The sequence below is a fragment of the Archocentrus centrarchus genome, chromosome 23 (assembly GCF_007364275.1).
Source record: "Archocentrus centrarchus isolate MPI-CPG fArcCen1 chromosome 23, fArcCen1, whole genome shotgun sequence".
In the NCBI taxonomy this organism is placed as follows: Eukaryota; Metazoa; Chordata; class Actinopteri; order Cichliformes; family Cichlidae; genus Archocentrus; species Archocentrus centrarchus.
In genome coordinates, this window is record NC_044368.1 from 5,921,533 (window position 1) to 5,941,160 (window position 19,628).

A 19,628-nucleotide genomic window follows, 5' to 3' on the forward strand; every position below is an offset into this window, starting at 1 on the left:
ATGCTCAACAAATATCAGCAAACGCACAAAGTGTGTGCAGTTTGCCACACAGTGTGTCTGTGAGCTAAAAGAAGAGATGCTGTATTTCAGGGAGAGCAAAGAGAGAGAAGTTCACTCAGAGATGGAGAAAGAGGACAGGAGAGGAAGAAGAGAGGCTAGAATTAAAGGTAAGGACTGGAAAATAAACTGAAGTATGCTGACTTTGTGTAATTCAAAGATTCTGTGAAAATACTGCAGTTTAGTGTGTAATAAATAGGTTAGCTTGTTGTACTGTATTTACAGTAAAGCTCTGTGTTGGTGCACAGTGTTTGTGTTCATGGTCAGAGTTACAGGTTACATCAGTGCAGCAGAGATGAGTTTGAATCAAAGCTGCTGATGCTGAGATTCATTCACTGAATCCAACATTTCTACAGCCTGTATGCTGTCAGTGTAGGGGATGGAGATCAGCTCAGATAGCTGTGAAATACTGGGTTACATCTTTGTGAGTTCAGTTCATCCACACAGAGCAGTAAACCTCAGAGCAACAGCAGCAGCATTTACTGGAGCTACAATAGAAAGCTGTGATTCTTCTCCCCATGCAGAGCCACTACAGCTGATCTTAGGGTTCCTCCACCTTCTGAATCCCACTGTAACCCCTGAGTATCCTCATGTTTGTGTTTAGGTGGAGGCACAGTCACCCTCTACTATGGAGGACCCAGAGAATAGAGCTGTGTTTAAATTCCCTTTCACAGTTTGTGTCCTACATAACAGATTCAAGCTGAGTGCACTCATTAGGATTAAAATTTAGATTGGAACAACATTTGTATTCTCATGTAATATTATTTTATATTACAATAATATATAATGAGGTTCGGTTTGTTTTACACAAAAATAGCAGGTAGAAACATCCTCCAAAGAACTACTTTTACTTTCTTACTTTGAGTACATTTCAGAGCCTGTACTTTTTTACTTTTACTTAAGTAGAGAAGTTGAACCAGTACTTCGACTTTTACTAAAGTATTTTTCAACATAAGTACTTGTACTTCTACTTAAGTACAGAATGTCAGTACTTTTGCCACCTCTGCTCCCTGAAGTCTAAAACCCATGGACATCACCAAATGCTGGATTTCCTCCCTTAAGATGGTACTACTACTACTACTTTATTTATTATGCTCCATCAGACCTTTATTACAACCACTCTCAAGTGCTGCTTGTTTGTGGGTCTCTCTGCCTTCAGTTTTGTCTTCAGAAACTGAAAAGCTGGGAAGGAGTTTTTCCTTCCCAGTGCCACTTAGTACTTTTCCATAGGGGGTTGTTTTGATTGTAGGGTCTTTGCATTACAATATAAAGCGACTTGAGGTGACTGTTGTGATTTGGCGCTATATAAATAAAACTGAATTGACCAGGTGGCTGACTTGAGAAACTCCTGGGATGCTTTTGCAGTACTTTTTGGGTCATTATCCATTTGCTCTGGGAAGCACTGTTCAGCCAGTTTTTCAGCATTTGGCTGAATCTGAGCAGATTATATCCCTGTACACTCCAGAATGCATTCTGCTACTTGTCAGTATCATCAAAGTGCATTCTTTCTATCAGCCAGGAGGAGGCGACTCCTCTGGCTGCAGAGTCACTTGGGGGGATAAACTACCCTCAGTCTGTGACATCAGTAAACACTTGATGACTTTCCCGATGACTATGGGCTCAGTCGCTAGTAAGAGTCAGTTGTGATTGAATGACTTGTGATTGACAAGTCGTTAGCCAATGAGCATGCAGTATCCTCAGTTTAACAGTCAGAGCCCCCTCCCTCGTTACTTCTGATTTCAAAATACTGCCTAAAATGCTCAGCTGGCTACAACATCCACATCAGTGCTTGTATATGAACCCCAAACATCCACACAGAAATCCCAAAGCCAAACAGGACTTTAATAAAGGTTTGACATCATAACATTGATATAAATACGTGACTCTGAACAAAAAATACCAAATAAAAATACAAAATATACAAAAAAACCCAAAACATTAAAAGCATGTTTTCCTCTCTTAATAAGTGCTGTTGAGCATCCATGGTGATAAAGCAGGAGCTTCCTGTGTCTTCCAGGGTGGAAAAGTTAAAGCCATTGTCCAGACTGTCCCCAGGCTGGGATCTGTAGTGGTTCCCCCCACAATGAAGGAAGTTATAAGAGACACATAGGGAGGTGGAAAGCGAGACCATCGCTGGCAGACTGTTCCTGTGTTGCCCGGCGTCGCTCTTCCTCTGCTGGCATCAGTTTATCCCAGGACCCATCGATCAGACTGCGAGGAGTTCAGCTGCACAGACTCGCTGCTCTCTCCATCCTCCTGCTGAGACGCACATTTTGGAAATGTTATTTGTAACATCAAAGAGACTTCTGACAGTCGTGGTCTATGTTCCCATGGTTCTGCCCCTGCGCTGCTTCGATTAGATTATTCATACGCTCAATGTGCAGTGATTGCAAATCAAGGCAGACAAATCTAAGTGATATAGATATTTATTTTATTATTGTCCCAGTGCAGTAAATGTCTCTGAAATGTTAGCAGAGTCTTCTTTCCTTGCAGATTAATGTCCAAAGATGGACATAAACTCCAGGTCTGAAAAGTGAAGCCAATGTGGAATTGTCTTACACCTGCATTCTTTTTAATGGCCAACAGGGGACGACTCCTCTGGCTGTATGAAAGGAGAGCAGCAGGTGATTTTAATTTGTTTTTCCATTAATTACACCAGTGACTGGATTTTCTTATTAACGGCGGTAATCATGACATAAACTAAACTGGAGTGCAAATCCACACGTTGGATGGTTGAAAATGAACACGTGAGGTAAAATAAACCTTATGCACACCTTGTTGGCGATGGCGCGCAGTTTCCCCAGCAGCGACGGTTTCTGGGCGTAGACCACGTCGTCATCGGGCTCCTCTCCTTCAGCCAGGCCACAGCTGTCTGCAGCTGGCAGCTCACACTCCTTGTTGGCAGACATCACCAGACGAGAGTACTTGTACTCCAGCCTGGCCACAGACCACAGGGCGTTAATCACCACGAGGCAGCGTATCATTTAACATCAGAGAGCATGAGTGTGCTTTTTCTTCTTCTTTATTTTAGCCAGAAATTCTTTCCATTGTCACGATGGATGCATCTGACTCAGCTTTCTGGAGAAAATCACGCCCCTTGTGTACTCGGTGAACCTCTTCATGCCCAGTTATTGACTCATACCTCAGTTACGACAGTTAAATATGAGAAGTCACAACACTACCATAGTGTAATAATAGATTTCATTTGTCACTTTGTTTATGAGCCACTGATTTAGCGCACTGGACATTAAAACTGCAACCGCTGCCCTCAGGCCTGGAAGAATATGCTGCCACAGATAATCAGATGCCCGAGATCTGACCACAAATAACAATTCGCTGTGAACCTAATGAGCACATTGGCCTGATGTTAGGGTGCCTCTTATTACCTCTTGTTTTTCTTCCAGAAGTAGCAGGTGAGGGAGATGAGCAGCACGGCCGCAAAGGCCCCGCCTCCAACGCCGACCTTAAGCCACAAAGCGATGGCCTCACAGGGGGAGGAGCTCCGAGGAGGCAGCGACACACCTTTGGTGCACAACTTGGGCTCGTTCCACACATACAGAGTTTCCTGTAAAGGTGAGGGGGTTTTAATTGCTAATTAATCTGTTTATGGACTGACTTACGTCTTGTTCTCATTCGACGCTGGTTTTTGTTTTACACTCTTTGTTTCTAATGTTTTCCTCAAGTTATAAGTCAAAGATATTTAGCTCAGTGCTGACATGTGACTATATTAGAAAATTATTTGACACAGATGGACTCTCGGCTAGAAGATAAGTCTGGTATGACAATAAAGGCTAAAAGGAGACCTTGCATATGCTATAACTTGTTTTGACCAGCCACCTGTCCCACATGGTGATATGACCCTCAAAAATGCACTTTTGGAGGTTTTCTCCAGTGAATAATCAGAGAACAGATCCAACATTCAGTGTGCCTGTTTCTGTTCTTCTACGCCACAGACTGCAAACTGGTGCACATTTTTTCTGTATATCTCATGATGCTGACGCTCAAAATTGATTTGTTTTCAGTTTCTAACAGAACTTAAATGTGTGTGGATTTTTTTTTTTTTTGAACAGGAATTTTTTATGTGGTACTTATGAAGTTGTGAGGGCTCCAAAATGCAGGGAAAAAAAAAAAAGGCGAATTAAAAATATACTTCGACGGCCTGTAGGTTGAAAATGTTTTATAGTGTCAAGGTAAAATTTTGCATGGTTTCATTAAATATGTGAAAGTTATTTTACAAAAATGAGCCAATCCTGAGGCTGTCAGGTGGGAGGCACTCACTCACTTTCCATTCAAGGACCAGCTGTGATTTTTCGATATATCAGATGTTTTTTATTTTTACTGAGTTGATGTTACATTTGACAATGTGTGTAATAAGATGTTTTCTTCTCTTTAGAGAACCTCTGGAAATCCTGTAGCAGACTGTGCCCAATAAATGATGTATGGCGTGAGTGCGAGTTACCTGGAGGCCTCCCTTGCATGCTCCCTCTATCCGGTGGTAGTCATCATCAGTGCAGCGTGGACAGGCATTGGCGCTCTCCCACAGGAAGTGAAATGTGCATCCATCACATGTTCCTGCTGGACAGGAGCTGCACAAACACACACACACACACACACACACACACACACACACACACACACACACACACACAGGTGGAATGTTATAGATTTCAATATCAAATCTGAAGAGCTGCAAAGAGTTGCACATTTATTATTTATTAGGTACTGTTTTTGTAACCCAAACTCAATCTGGCTGACGTGCACCTACCTGGGCACGTAGAGCTCTCCTCTCTCAGTCTTCTCTGGGTCACAGCGAACAGTGACGACTGAACTCCGACCCTGATCACATGATGCCGTCACCTGTGTTGACCTGAAGAAACGCAAAGACGCATTTAGGCCTTGAACTCAACAAAAACGTGCAAGTGTTGCCTCCATCTTTCATTTTTGTACCTGTAGAAGAAATTGATGTCAGGAACATCCTTTGCTTTTTCCGGGAAAAGATCTGGTTTGGCGTTTACACCATTGAGAATGGTGTCTACTGTGGCTCCTAAAAAACATAGATGAGAGACATTAAGGTCCTTTTTTCTAGCTTATTGCCACAGAGCTGCACGATGATATTCAACGAGCACCAATCCGGGTGAGCCAATCCACTTAATTTATACGCAGTTCAGCCTGGGGTACAGCAGAGGGCGCTCGCAGGTTAGTCCTCAATAAATCTGCTTCACTTTTTATTTTTTGTTTTCACAAATACAGTTTCATTCATGTGTTTAAACTGACAGAAAACTACACTTATGTCCTTTAGTTTTTCTAACAGTGAAACACCAGCATTCCCCTAATGCATCCTGATTGGTTGCTTAAGGATTTGCAAAAGGACACACTCCACTGGTAGCACCTGTTTCCATATGATAACTACACATTAGGAATGTAGTTAAATCACTACAGAAACTCCCATGTGTTAATAAGAAGCAGCTGGTTGGTGGTTGAAAGTGAGGTTGCTGCTCTTTTAATGCTTGAAATCAAAACGCTGTAAAGTGGCCCGTGGTGCCGTGATAACCCTCAGACTCACAGAAAGTTGTTTTAAAAAAAAAAATCTATTATTTCAACCCCTTCCAAAAATATAATACAAACTGCCAGAAAAAAAGGAAATTTAATCCATAAAATTTACATTTTTAGGCTACAGCTCCAAGGGGCCCCATTCTTTCATTCTTTCTGGACTATCTCAGGAGCGCCCCCCAGTGTTTAGAAGTTCTTACCGATAAAAGTGTCTGCGAGGCTGATGGACTGGGAGGAAATGGCCATCCTGAAGCCCCGCCCATCGGCTGGGATGATGGTCGACTGACAGATGTAGCTGTCCACCGAGTTCACAAACTGAGCCGGGTCGCTCTGGTCGTCTTTGCTGGACACGTCGGTGACGTTGTCAGTGCAGATAGCAGCTCTCTTACCCTGCAGACAGCACCAGCATTAATCAGTCAGCGTTTATGTTTAATATCTCCTTTTTTTGTCAGATTTCTGCTTGGGTGATGTGAGCAGAAAGCAGGTATGAGTGAAGTACCCCGTGGCCACACAGGCTAATGTTGAAGAGATGAAGGTACTTTGTGCCTTTAGAGGTGAAACTCGGCCCGATGGTCAGCGAGGCCACATCGCTCAGCAGGCTGAGGTCAAAGGTCAGGGTGCGGTTGTTTTCTGTGTGGGTGAAGGAGCAGTCGCTGTAGCAGTGGGAATGTTCCTGAAAGAAAAGGAAAAACTAAATACAACAATGCATACTAACTGGATAAGAGTACTAAAATAATAGCAGGTCTCGCTACCTTGTTGCTGATACTTCCTGGTCCACAGGAGACACATGCGTCCTGGCCGTAGGTGTGTCGCCCAGCCAGGTGCGTGTTGGGGGGACACTCCTGGCATCGGTTCGTGTCTCTGTCGATGTAAAAACCAGCCGGGCAAGGAACGCAGGAGGAGCCGGCACGCTGGGAGTTCTGAGGCACCAGAGCGCAGGCACGGCACGCTGACGCCACCCCGTCGATGACGTTGGTCACGCTGATGGAGTAGATCTTTACCGTGTCAGCAATAAAACGACGGACCTGTAGACATAAATATGCCACCGAAATTCTCGCTATTTTGTCAGATATTTGTAGAGTTTTCAGAAAAAAACTGATGGTGGTGCTAGAGGACAAGAGAACCGAGTTTTTATAACACACAGCTGACAGCATAAATTATACTTACAGTAAAAACAAAGAAAGAAAATGAACTATTTTGCATGTTATCACTCACATCCAGAGCATGGTTAGTCCTCTGGAAGGCCCACGTATATGTGACCGAGGCATTTCTGGTCATGCTGTGTGAGTATGACTGTTTCCCCTTACTGCCCTCCCAGGACTCCACCACTGTGGTGCTCTTCCTGTTCACATCCTGCAGAGGGCGTGAAAGTAAAAAGAAAAGGTTTGATTACTGAGCAGTCATATGCAGAACATTGTGATAAACTAGACCAGAGTGATGCAGCGTGACTGTCCTGACTCACTTAGTGGAGTCAGTCGCCTAATTTCTACCTTCTGCTCCAAGTAAACACAAACAGACACACACCATCATGAAGTAGAGCTCGCAGTCGGCCGAGCAGATGGTCTCGAACACAAAGGTTATCCGGCCAAACTCGCTACCGGTCATCCCTGAAAGTGAGGCTGGGACCCTGCCACGAAACACAAACACGAGCTCAGCAGATGAACTCTGAACATGATCCAACACAGGTCCTGGTTTTCATCATTAAGACAAGCTGGTTTGCACAAACACACACACACACACACACACACACACACACTCACACACACACACACACACACACACACACACACACACACACACACACACACACACACACACACACACACACTTACTTGAAGCCGGGGACATGCAGGCTGAGAATAAGATAGTCATTATCTGAACTGCCTGCTCCACTGCGAATGTGGTCTCCTGCCACCTCCCATCCTGTGGAACAACAGGCGTGATGCACACACGTTACACCCCACTGACTCTGAATTACAGCACATCAGAGGTTATTTTATAACATTATCCACAATTAGCACAGATGTAATGAGTAAAAAATGGATGTAGATGATTTCAGGTGGACCTCAGTGTTTCCAAACACCACCTCTGATATCCAAATGTGTTTATTCTAAACCATTTTAAACTGGATTTGGAGCACTGTCAGCTTCCCATTTACTCTCAGTGATTACACTGGAATGCAACCACTGAATAAGGAGTGGTGCAGTTTCCTTGACTATTTCCCCCTTTTTTAATGTAAATTTGCCATGTCATTAAACATAAAATGCCATTATTTTGACATGTTGTGTTTTGTATCTTTGTTCTGTTTTTTTTTTTTTTTTTTAACTTTTCAAAGCACTTCTGTAAATTTGCGACACAAACAAACAAAAAAAAAATATAGATGTTATATGTATAGTTTACTTTGCAAACTTTTCCTTCATGCATCAACACGTCAGGCATCCTTGTGCTCACCGTTCATGTCATCACATTTGGAGTTGCCCACGTTGAAACAGGAAGTCTTCATGTTGGAAGGCAGCACGTTCCACCATTTATACTCGTAACCCAACACCGGCTCGGTACCTGCAGGGCACTGCGCACACGCTGGAGCACGCACACAACAAAGATCACATAAGAGCTAATTAAACACGACAATGACTTTCACCTCCGGGGGGTACAACATCATGTTTGTACAGTCTCTTCAGCTGGGTTAATCTTAAACAAATTCCTGGCATAATGACGAACAGAGATGATCATTATGCGACCGGATGGAGAGGCTTTTTAAACTGTTGACACTGAAGGGAGTGTAAGAGGAAGCCCGGCCTTTGATTGAAAAATAATGAACAAATTAAATGAATCTTGGTATTTATTGGCAGAGTTCACTTGCAAATACTCTCTGTGCACAAAAGGCCAAAAAAGCACTGGTTCCAGCTTCTTTTACAATATGTTTGCAGCTATTTATATGTATATGTTTATCCAGTTTCCTACTAATATTAAATCATGCTATTGCATGATAATATCAACACAGCGGCTTGGTGACAGTGTGAGCCAGGCGAGGACAGGTGTGAGCAGGTTTACCGTAGGTGCCGTCAGAGTGCGTTCCAGGTGGGCAGGGCAGACAGGTGGAGTCGTTGCTGTTGTAGTAGCCGGGGTTACAGGGAGGGCAGGGCTGTCTCTGGCCCGTTGCAGGCAGCTCCATGGCTCCCGTGACGTTCTCCACACAGATCTTCGGCTCCACCCAACGATACAGCACCTGTGTCTGTAACAAAGCACGTATAAAGCAGGAAATTTACTTTGCTCAAACATAAACAAACACCACTTTAACAAAAAAAAGGTCATTTCTTTACTGTTCTTGATTTCTACTCTGCACAATCATGCCGAGGCTGCTGCTCTGCAGAGGAAGTGGACTCGGGATCGAATGACATGCAAAATGTTCGTTGCTTCCTTTCTCACACTGTGAGATGTCTCCCGTTGCTGATACAATGCTGAGAGAGCTGAAAAACACCTTCAATGATCAATTTACATTAAAGCCTGCTAACAAAAATATGCCTGTACGGTTCTGCCGGAGGTTTCTTCCTGTTAAAAGGGAGATTTTTCTTCCCACTGTTGCCAGGTTCTTGCTCACAGGGGGTTGTGTGACTGTTGAGGTTGTGAATTGGTGTTCTGTAAATAAAAACTGAATTGAATTGAATGGCACGCATGCACACACTCTCACGCTCATCATTATTTGCACTGTGCAGCAGACGGTGTGTTTATAAATGTGTGCCTGTCCTTTGTGTATGTAAAAAGGACAATTTGTGCTGTGTGCGTGTGAAATATGAAACATGCAAACTCTGCTGACCTTCCCCTCGCTGTCGCAGGCTGTGTGGATCTGGAAGTAGTCCTTCTCTGAGCACGGTGGCCTCACCTTACATTCAGCCCATCCCTCATCTGAGAGAGGAGGCAAATGCAGAGACAGGATGAGCCTCGACACAGCATCAAAAAAAACTAAACAAAAATACCATCAGGAAAAATTTGGTGTCAATATGTTGTTCTAAATTTAAAAAAAAAAAAAAATCAAATTGCTTTTTGCAATAATGTGACCAGTGTTTGTTGAAGTGTTGTTGGGAGTGATGTACGCACGTGAGTAGTGGTGTTCAGGGCACGGTGTACACGAGGACGCCCCCTTCACAGAGTAAGTGTTGCTGGGGCAGGGCTGGCAGGATGAGGAGCCGGGGGTCGGGCTGAACCAGCCGGGTCGGCACGGAAAACACTCGGATGTGTAGGCGACACCTGGACAAATGTGCGGACACTCTGTAGCATGCACACACATCCTAAAAGCATCTGATTGTGAGCTTGAGCTTCACTGTTACCTTCTATTTGGATGTTCTTGAGCAGCACAGGCTTGACCATTTTCCCTCCCACCAGTATCCCGGTGGTTCTCCAGTACAGGATGTTTGTACCAGACTTGAGGCTCACCTGAAACAAAGGTGCACACCATGATCCACACAGCATGTATAACCGTAGCAGCTTGCGCACACAGCGGTAGATTTACTCACCGTGTGTGTGTACCATTCTCCATTGTTGGTGACTTTTATCCATTTCTGATCATCAGTCTGAGCCATTTCCTGGCACTGCTCATTCTGGACCTGAGAATAAGTTGATGGAGAAGTTATTATCCACAAAAAACTTTTTTTTTCCCTCTTACAAGCAAAAACTAGTCTTCTTCAACATTTATTTGCTATTATGTTTCTCTGTGCAAAGCTAAGCTTAGCCACCAGTTGACTATCTTCATAATTAATCTGCCAGCATAAGAGTAACTCAAAATGTTTATTTATTTCATGTATTTTTTAAAGGTTCTGCATGTAAATTCTTTCATAGCATAAACATAATGTGTCATGATCCCAGGGTTCTCTGTTTAAGTGGTTTCGTTTCTTAGAGTTTTGGGTATTATTTAGAGCCTTTCTGTTAATTACTGCTTTCATTTTGAGCCTGAAGCTGAGAGTCATGTGTGATACCTGCTCTCTTCCACTGGGGTTTTAGGTTTTGTCAAACCAGCTAACACAAAGAAAGCCTGGTTATGTTGAGCCTGCTTTGTAGCAAACCCCTGAGATGACTTTCTTATGGCTTATCTAATGCTGGCTTGCCTGCTATTACTGATAAATTGCAAACTACCCAACTTTAGCTACTGCTTTAGTTACCGATGCTTACATAGAACTCAAAGAAGATGTTGTTGTCGGGGTACTGGTAAGTGAAAGAAACAGATCCCTGTTTTTCCAGATGTACGGCGTAAACCAGGGACACTGTGCACTCATCACGGTTTGACTCCAGATACACACCCTGCGGTGTCCACGATGAGCTGCAGCAAGAGGAAAACACAGTGATAGACTCCATTTGTTTATATAATCAATAGTACATCTATACCCATGTAAGTGGTAATGGTAATGCCACCTTTTACAGGCCTGAATGTCCTCTCCATTTGGCCCGGTGTCGAGGAAGCTGGCCAAGCTGGTGAACCCTGCAGGGATGGCGTCCCATTGGTCAAAACGGAGGCCACTGCCCAGAGAATAGGAACCAGCTGCACACGGCGTGCACTGCTGTGTGGACATCTCCAAAAACTTCCCAGCCGGACACGAGAAGGCTGAAGGAAAACATAGGTTACTTTGGCACATGGACACGCACCACACACGACAACATAAACACACGGTGGCTGTACTCACAGCAGTCTGTGCCTCTGGTTGGAGGGGGAAGGTCTGAACAGGAGCCTGGAGCAAGAGGGATGGCGACCCTCCATCGTGAACCTGTGCTGTCACACTCTGTGTACTGGTAGTAGTAATCTGACTGCACAGTGAACACACACACACACACACACAGACAAGAAGATTAATAACACATCCATTCGTGGTTCACAGAGGTTGAGGCTGTTTGACTTTCACGACTCATCAACTTGTGGTTCACATTTGTGGTTCTGAGTGAAATATCTGAGTAGTTATGGCAGGAATTCCCATTAGAGTTTGCAAAGAGGAATCCTCAGAATGAATCCCAACACTGCTGGTGATCCTCTGAGTTTTATTTTAGCATCATCATCAGGTTGAGGGGGATTGTACCTGCTAACACTCCTGTTTTTCCTGCTTTGCTCCCATATTTTAAGTACAGCTCAGTCTCCCATTTTGCCGTTTCTCCTGTAAAACTTCAGGAATTATTATGAATAACAGGAGCACATAGATCTGTAAGGTTAGTCACCCAAATTGCCAGACTGTCTGAAACACAGCCTACACACACCAAATTCAACTTCAACCCCTCTGTCAACGAGTGTGTTGGGTGTGTGCACCAGTTAGATGCTGAAGGACTCAGCTGCTATCTTAGCTGCTGTTTCACATTTGGAGATAAAGTAAAGAGGGAGACTTTAAAACACTGAAATAAATGGTGGCAAGAGGAGTCGTGTGTGTGACAGAGAGTTGCATTGCATAAACACCCCGCACACCAAGTGCCCCCTCCTAGATTTCAAAACTAAATGTTAGCTGCTATTAGGAACATACTGCGTTATAAACTGGTTATTATACTTTCCATAACAAGCAAAGAAGCTTTTCTGACCAAAAAGGCTGATTTTTGTTTTCTTTTCATAAAACAAAATAACTGAAAACATGATATTCCAGAAAAAGGCAACAGAACCCAAAACACAGCAACTGTCTTGTTGAAATCTGCCCCTCAGGGCCGCCGTAGCCCACAGGGCCAATAACCTTCTGATCATATGTAACCTGAGAATAAATATACTGCTCCGCCGCCTGATTCCACATTAATTCCACAAACGCTGGACATACAAAGGACGGCATGGAGATGGTTACGGGGTAAAGAGATGGCTGACCTCAATCTCCACAGCAACCAACTGCTGGCCCTCTAATGGTCCATTAAGAGCATGTTAGCAGGTCATCTGTCGTGTCTTATCAAAGGGCTGCTGGTTGTGACCTTATGCTCATTGTTTTAACTGAATGTACATCCATTTAGAAACTTACACTTTTAATCTCCAAAGGGACAAGAATGTGTGTCACAGTAGCAGGATGCTTCTTAATAAACAGGTAATATACCTTAATATTTTTCATTTAAAGAAGACTAAAAAAGAGCATGCTCATTGTTTCAGTATTCTATTCTATTCTATTCTATTCTATTCTATTCTATTCTATTCTATTCTACAGATCATATTTGTGTAACATCCTGTTTTTCTATTTGCTTTAATAACTTTTAAAAATAATAACATTTTAGAAAAGGGCCCTGTTCAAGTAATAATAATAACAATATTAATACTACTTTATTTATTGTGTGTTTAATGTCTTTAATACAACATCATGTTAACTAAATATGACTCAAACCAGCATAAAACATTGTGGAAGTGTATTTAAAGCTTTAAAGATAGTGAAAAATACTATATTTACATAAATTGACATGATATATTAATCGTTATACATTCAGCTGACAATTTTATTTACTTATCCACATTTTTGACTTTTTAGTCAAAAATGTGGATAAGTTACAGACCACAACGCATTTGTGCCGATCTGCAGTGAGAGTAGGGAGAAGGAGAAAGACTGGTGGAGAGGTGGAGGTACCCCACGGAGAGAAGAGGAATGAAAGTCAGTAGGAGCATGACATAAGTTTCTACTAGGCTTAACTATGCATCTCATGTCTAGTTACTGTCTATAAATGGGGACCATCGAGAGTGCATCCTCTTGTAAATCCCTAATGGACCAATGAGCATATAAAAATGAGGATTATCTTTAGTGTGCTCATTGGCTAAGAACTTGTGCTTGTAACCAATGGGTGACGTCACAGTGGCTGCCTCTATCTTTTATGCTGCCTATTCCTACTTAACCGCAGCCACTTTGATATGAAATACAAGGTAAACACGGGTGTTACTAAATTAAGTTTCATTAATGTAATTAGTGACACCTGTTTTTACCTGCTTTTCACGCATTGAAACAGGTCTACTGGCCTTGCAAAGAGTTGTGTTTTTATTGCAGAACCCATTCTGAACTAGAGCTCAGCCAGCTGCTATGAAATAGGTCCATTAGGGATGCATTAATACATCTCTGTACATCTGTAACAGCTGATATTGGACCTGCTAACTGATACTGTCTTATGGTTTTGAAAAGTCAACTTTAGGAAATCCTACTGGATGTTTTTGACTATTTCTGAGGTTTTATGGTGACCAATCTACAAATCAAACAGTTTGACCCCAAACAAAAACCCCAAAGAAAGGCATGCTTTGGACTTTTAAAACAGCTTCCTTTGAGTCCAAAGCCTCGCTCTGGCAGATCTCCATCTCCTCCCCCGATCCTGCCGTTCAACTGGACACACAATTCAGCAGCGCGCCAACAAACATCCAAGCAGCAGCTAATTAAACTGAAACAATCACAGCAATAAATCTGAGGGAATTAAGCCGTGCCAGAGAGATGGTTTTCAGAAGTAAAATTTGTGTGCATCTGTATGTGTGCAGTGCAGATAAGCCTGAGCTCTTTTAAATGACTAATCACCTCGCCGCAGCGCCAAACGCAGCCATTCATGCTGCACCTCCTCTGACAGACACACTAGCAAACATTCAAATTGTGGAATTGCCGTGTGAGCAGCAGCTTCACCTGCACTGACATTCACCTTTCTGTGTAAAGGCATACAAAGAGGGCTGGTGACGGCACTAATGTGCTTACAGTGGGGTGGGGTGGGGGGGCGATTAAAAAAAAGGCCACGGGCTAATGCCTTTCGCTGGTCTCCTGGGTGACTCATGCTGGTTGTCATGGAGACTGATGTGAGGAAGCAAGCGGGGACAGGGGATAAAATTCAGCGCCTCCTTACAGCTGAGGTTTGAGGATTTGATAGGACCTGTATGAGAAAGATGGACACTAATCTCTCTAATAACTGACTTATTTATTTATTTTACCGAATGCCCCCAAACTGTCCCAAAACATGTGGAAAATTAGAAAAAAAACCCATCTGGAAATGTTCCTCTGTAGAACCTGTGTTAAGGTGATCCTTAGACAAACACTCTGACATCAAGAGCACACAGCTGTTATATCAGTGCTCACTGTTTATGCAGGTTTCTAACCTCACACGATGTCGAGAACCCCTCAGTAACTCCTGAGTGACACCAGTTCTCATGTTCAAATGTGTTTATTTCAAAGTGGACCTACGCTGACTGCGTTCGCCTTACTATTCATTTGGTAGCAAACTGACTCACCTGTTTATGTAGAGCCACTGGATTACTGTTTCAATCACCAGTATTTTCATTTTTTTCCCACTTAATGTGATGTTTAGTGACCGCTTTCGACAGTTCATTACTTGAGCTAAAAATTCAATTTTCCCATTCACTCACTCCGTTTCCAGAAAATCCTTACATAAAGAGTTTTAAGCCTTGAATCAAAGCTCCCAGCTTTTTTTTTCCTATTTCTTAAGGACATGACTTTCAGATACTGCTCATCTGTTCCATCCATCCATCCTTTTACACTTAGCCGGGGCCAGATTGTGAGGGCAACAGCTTAAGCAGAGAAACCCAGACCTCCCTCTGCCCAGCCACCTCCTCCAGCTTATCTGGAGGAACACTGAGGTATTCCCAGGCCAGCTGAGCGATATAATTTCTCCAGCATATCCTGGGTCTGCCCCGTGGCATCCTCCCGTCAGGAGGAGTATTTTTGCACCTTATTGGTGCAAGAATCATATTTTATGCCTATCAAACTGTGTTATCGTTGAAATTTTTCACAAATTCAACTGATGAAATGGGAACAAATCATGTGTTTTAGTGACAGGCTGCTGGTAACAAAGACACAATTTAAAATTGGTTCTTTGCTGAGTTGTCTGTTATGTGTCAACATGACACTGGTTCATCCCCTGGGTTTTTGCTCAAATGAGTCATAGGTCAGTGTCAATAAAAAACAATAAATAAATACAAGGACTGAAAAAGCTGTGAAAAAGCAGCCAATGCCCAAAGAAAAACTCTGAAAGACCTTCAGAAAGGCTGGAGGACTGTTGCTCAAGTCTCAAGTCTGGCTCCTTGGAAGCAAAATATAAAGAAATGAGTGGGGGCTCAAGAGTTTTCAATGCATCTCTTAGACTAATGTTCATTTTTTACATGTGTTTAGAGATTTTACATCTCCTTGAATGCTGTATTTCCATAAAACAATAAATCTGAATCTCATCTAATCTAATAATGATAACTCCTCCCAGTAGATTAGCAGCTCCTTGATGCAGGAAGTTTTATTGATTTTATAGACTGGCAGATGTGAACGACAGTTAATTTAACTGGGAGGATGGAGCCTGTTTTATGACACACGACTCAAACCCTGATGAGAAATAATCCTGAAGTTAGCCTCTTAAGGGTGAGTTATCTTTGGATGTGGAACATTGTTCGATTTGCTACTTTGTTTCCCTTTTTTAGCCAAAGGTTAGATGAGATGTTCACTATCACTCTTATATTGTGTTTTTAAATAGGAAACTATACTAAGTGGCTATTAAACTTAATTTGTGACCTCAACATTTCATACCACAATTACACAACACATCTAGCATGAGGAGGTATTGGTGCATGTGTGTACTGAGGCTGGACTGTCTCCTGAATTAAAGATAACCTGCATTAGTATTAAGTCACAACTGTGTTCACCTACACTTTCATATCAAAAGAACGACTGTGAAATTGGTCTTCTGTGTTTTGCCCGTTCTAAACGAGAGGCTGACCAATATGTTGGTTCACTTCCTGTCAGTGTTGCTGTATATGTTGTCCAACATACGCTGATATGAAAACTTTTCTTCTTTATAGAACATAATGCAAAATAATTAATTTCACTCTGAACATTGGAATAAGTGTTTGCATGCACATCGATCCGATTCACGATCGTATACCCCACCTGTCTCAAGTAGAAGGAAATTTGGACCTGAAGGAGTGTGATCAGCCCAGAATCTTCCGATTGGCATGTTTCCATGAAGCATTTTTATTCCAGTCAGGCTTACTTGTGTCCATGTAAACATGTCTAGTGTGATGCCATGCATTTCCTGGGTTCAGCTGGTTGAGCAGCTGACAACCATGATGTTGCAAAATCAAAAAGGGAGATTATATTCTTATCAGACAAGCATGCATTTATTTTCTGTTTTAATTATTATATGGAGCGATCCACAGCTGTGACTGCCGCAGCCTTAGCTGTAACTCATAATCAGTTAAGTCAGGATCAGTTAAGAAAACCCAGAACCTGAAAAAACACAAAACCTGCCCTTTTCTATTTTTTCATGTACTTCCACAATATACATCACGATCTGTTCAGTATGACTTAAAACTTGCAAATGAGTCCATAAATTCATCAGAAAACTGTTTACTGAGAACATGGATCACAGAAGCCCACAGATTTCTTTACAACTGGACTTCCATTTACAACCACAGGAGTTGCCCTCTAGTGACTATTAGAATAAAGCAATAGTTAAAAATTATATATATGTATTATTAATCTAAATTAAAAAAAATCTAAATAAAATCTGACCAAGAGAGCAAAAAAGCATGTGAGGATGACTTGTAGGAATACACAAGTCATCCTTACAGGCTTGAGACAGCAAATCGTGCCAGAAGCGCTCGTTTCTCTGTCCTCTCAGCGGGTAATCCCGGTCAGGCTGGCCGGCATGAGGCTGCTCAGAAGGGAATGAGAGATGGAGGCCAGCAGGATGTTTGTAGTCAACATGAACGGCAATTTAAGCCGATCAGCGACGTGAGGATGAGGCTCGCATAGATCCAGACACGCGCTGAGCCAGTGTGAAGCTGTAAAATGATTCGCAACGCTTATATTGATTTTATTTGGGATTTTTGTTCTGCTTTTTTCTTTAAAACCCAATCTGGACCTCTACTCCTGCATGCACGGGGATTTTGACTTGTTGCCCTGATAATTTATTCTAGGATTAAAAAAAGAGCCAAGCAAAATCAACATATCTCGCACACTCAGCAGCGGGATTTTAGGATACAGTAATAATGACAGCGAAGGCGCTCACCTTATTACACGGCCGCAGGTCTCCGTCGCCTTTAACAGATGATGTATGAGCGGCGATGATGATGATGATGGTGAGTAAAAAGCTGCAGCGGGGGGACCAGGAGGCCCACGCCTGCTGCCTCATCCTCAGGTCAGATCACAGACAGCCGGCCGTCCGCTGCCTGGAGCCGCAAACACGAAACGGGCCGCACGGTGCGGGTTTGAGAGGTGTCCCTGTCATTGATGCGCCTGTCTGCCTGGCTCACCCACCCTCCCCTCCTCCACCCACACCAACGTCAACACACAGGCTAACGAAAAGCGCTTCCGGAACAGGTTTTCAAATTAAAACTACCCAATTACCCTATGAATGAATTCTTTTCTCGGTTTTAATCATAACACATTTATTCTGTTTTTTTCCCCTCTTTTACACCGTGTGGTCATTCTTTTATTAAAAACTTGTGGGTTGCACAAGTGGTCCCTAAGGTTCCGCTGGTGGCCTTTGTCACACACTGATAAATGTCTTTGCTTGAAAGAATTATGCAATTATTAGTTATTGAGGTGAGTTAACCATCAATCTGAATAACTCAACTCGGCCTCTGAAAGGGAAAAAATAATTTCAAATCTAATAATTAAAAGAAATATTTTCTAGACGTCTATTTTATTTGTAAGCTACTATCTGTATCATTGAATTTATAAATTGTCCTTAAAAATAAAGCACTGTGAAACAAATCCACATTAATTTACCACTTAAAATTAAGAGAAGGTCCTACACCAATGACACAATGAATCATCCAGGAACACATGGCATAACTTAGACATATCTGACAAAAAAAGAGGATTCATTATTTTAAAGAAAACTTTGTATTTGCATACAATATTAATTTTTAGGCAAAAGAACTCCATGAATGGCTTTTGATAAAGTTTATTTCTGTATGTGAGTCACTGGTGTTACCAAGAGGCAGTGAGTAACTAACGGCTCTGCTGTGACCCATAAGCAAGGCAACACTGGTGACAATTACCATGGAAAATACTTTTTTATAAAATGGCTGCTATCGGGCATCAAGCCACATGTTGTCAGTCACATTATATTCACAAATGTATGTAATTTAATCCATTTGTGTCGTGTTTTGTGTAGCAAGGACCCCAGATGCAGACTCCTAGGCAGGCAAAAATTAAATGAGAGCAACTCCTCAATGAAGGCGACCCCAGAACCGCAAGGAAAGAGGATCATGTTTGAATCTTTAAATGTTGATAATGTGCTTTACAAATTAAACTAACCTGACTTAAAATTATGGAACACTGACTATTTACAAAAATAAAAATCAAACTCATCAAAGGGTCGCTGATGCACTTTTGGCAAGTAATGTGTGCAGGCAAAATAAGTTAAATTTCCAGACAAAACCTGTGTGGTGTACTGGTTTATTGTATTCATACAGTACTGTGCAAAAGTCTTATAGTAAAGACATTCTTTACTTAAGTAGAAGTACAGAGTCTTGTGTTAAAAAAATACTCCGGTAAAAGGTAAAAACACAATGCACGCCATGCTGAGATATACCAAGTTTTCAGCTAGTAGCTCTTTGGGAATCACCTTGTTGGTGCAAAAATACAATCTTATGCCTGTCAAACTGTTATCTTTGACATTTCTTACAGACTCAACGAAATAAATGGGAACGAATTATACTGCAAACTGCTAGTAACAAAGTGTCTAATAATATCATTTAAAATTGGTCCTTTGCTATGCGTCCTTGTTATGGACAGACAAAACACTGTTTTTATGCTTGGATGATTCATAGATCAGAGTTACGTGGCTTTAAAAACAGTCCTCTGAAAATGGTCAGGTACAAAAACTGGACTGAAAATGAGTGAAAAAGCAGCCACTGTCCAGAGAAGAAAGTCTGGCTCCTTGGAAGCAAAATATGAAGAACTGAGAGGTACAACCTGAGCCTTGCTATATTCTTACAAAACCCAAAATTAGAGCTCTTAATGAACTAATCAAAGTGAAATAAACAACCAAATAAAAATAAAAATAGACTAATCAAAAAGGGGATCAAACATTCAGCAAATTCTTATTATTACTAC

General features: G+C 42.1%; 1 protein-coding gene across 2 annotated transcripts; it reads right to left on the bottom strand.

Annotated features, from left to right (window-relative positions):
- Positions 1 to 1,878: 1,878 nt before the first annotated feature.
- Positions 1,879 to 17,820, bottom strand: LOC115773312 (UPF0577 protein KIAA1324-like). 2 transcript variants are annotated; one of them, XM_030719953.1, is made up of 22 exons: positions 17,572 to 17,820; positions 11,283 to 11,403; positions 11,014 to 11,203; positions 10,774 to 10,921; positions 10,122 to 10,211; positions 9,936 to 10,041; positions 9,706 to 9,855; positions 9,425 to 9,513; positions 8,662 to 8,842; positions 8,059 to 8,187; positions 7,440 to 7,530; positions 7,132 to 7,234; positions 6,823 to 6,960; positions 6,360 to 6,632; positions 6,107 to 6,280; positions 5,808 to 5,997; positions 5,005 to 5,101; positions 4,823 to 4,924; positions 4,517 to 4,643; positions 3,444 to 3,622; positions 2,832 to 2,994; positions 1,879 to 2,313 (listed from the first exon to the last, which is right to left on the bottom strand). In XM_030719953.1, the coding sequence occupies exons 1-22, from the start codon at positions 17,692 to 17,694 to the stop codon at positions 2,245 to 2,247; spliced, it is 3,033 nt and encodes a 1,010-aa protein (XP_030575813.1). In that variant the 5' UTR covers positions 17,695 to 17,820; the 3' UTR covers positions 1,879 to 2,244. The 2 variants fall into 2 exon arrangements, with proteins under 2 accessions (XP_030575813.1, XP_030575812.1); XM_030719952.1 differs by having other exon boundaries at positions 1,879 to 2,316.
- Between the last annotated feature and the right edge of the window lie 1,808 nt (positions 17,821 to 19,628).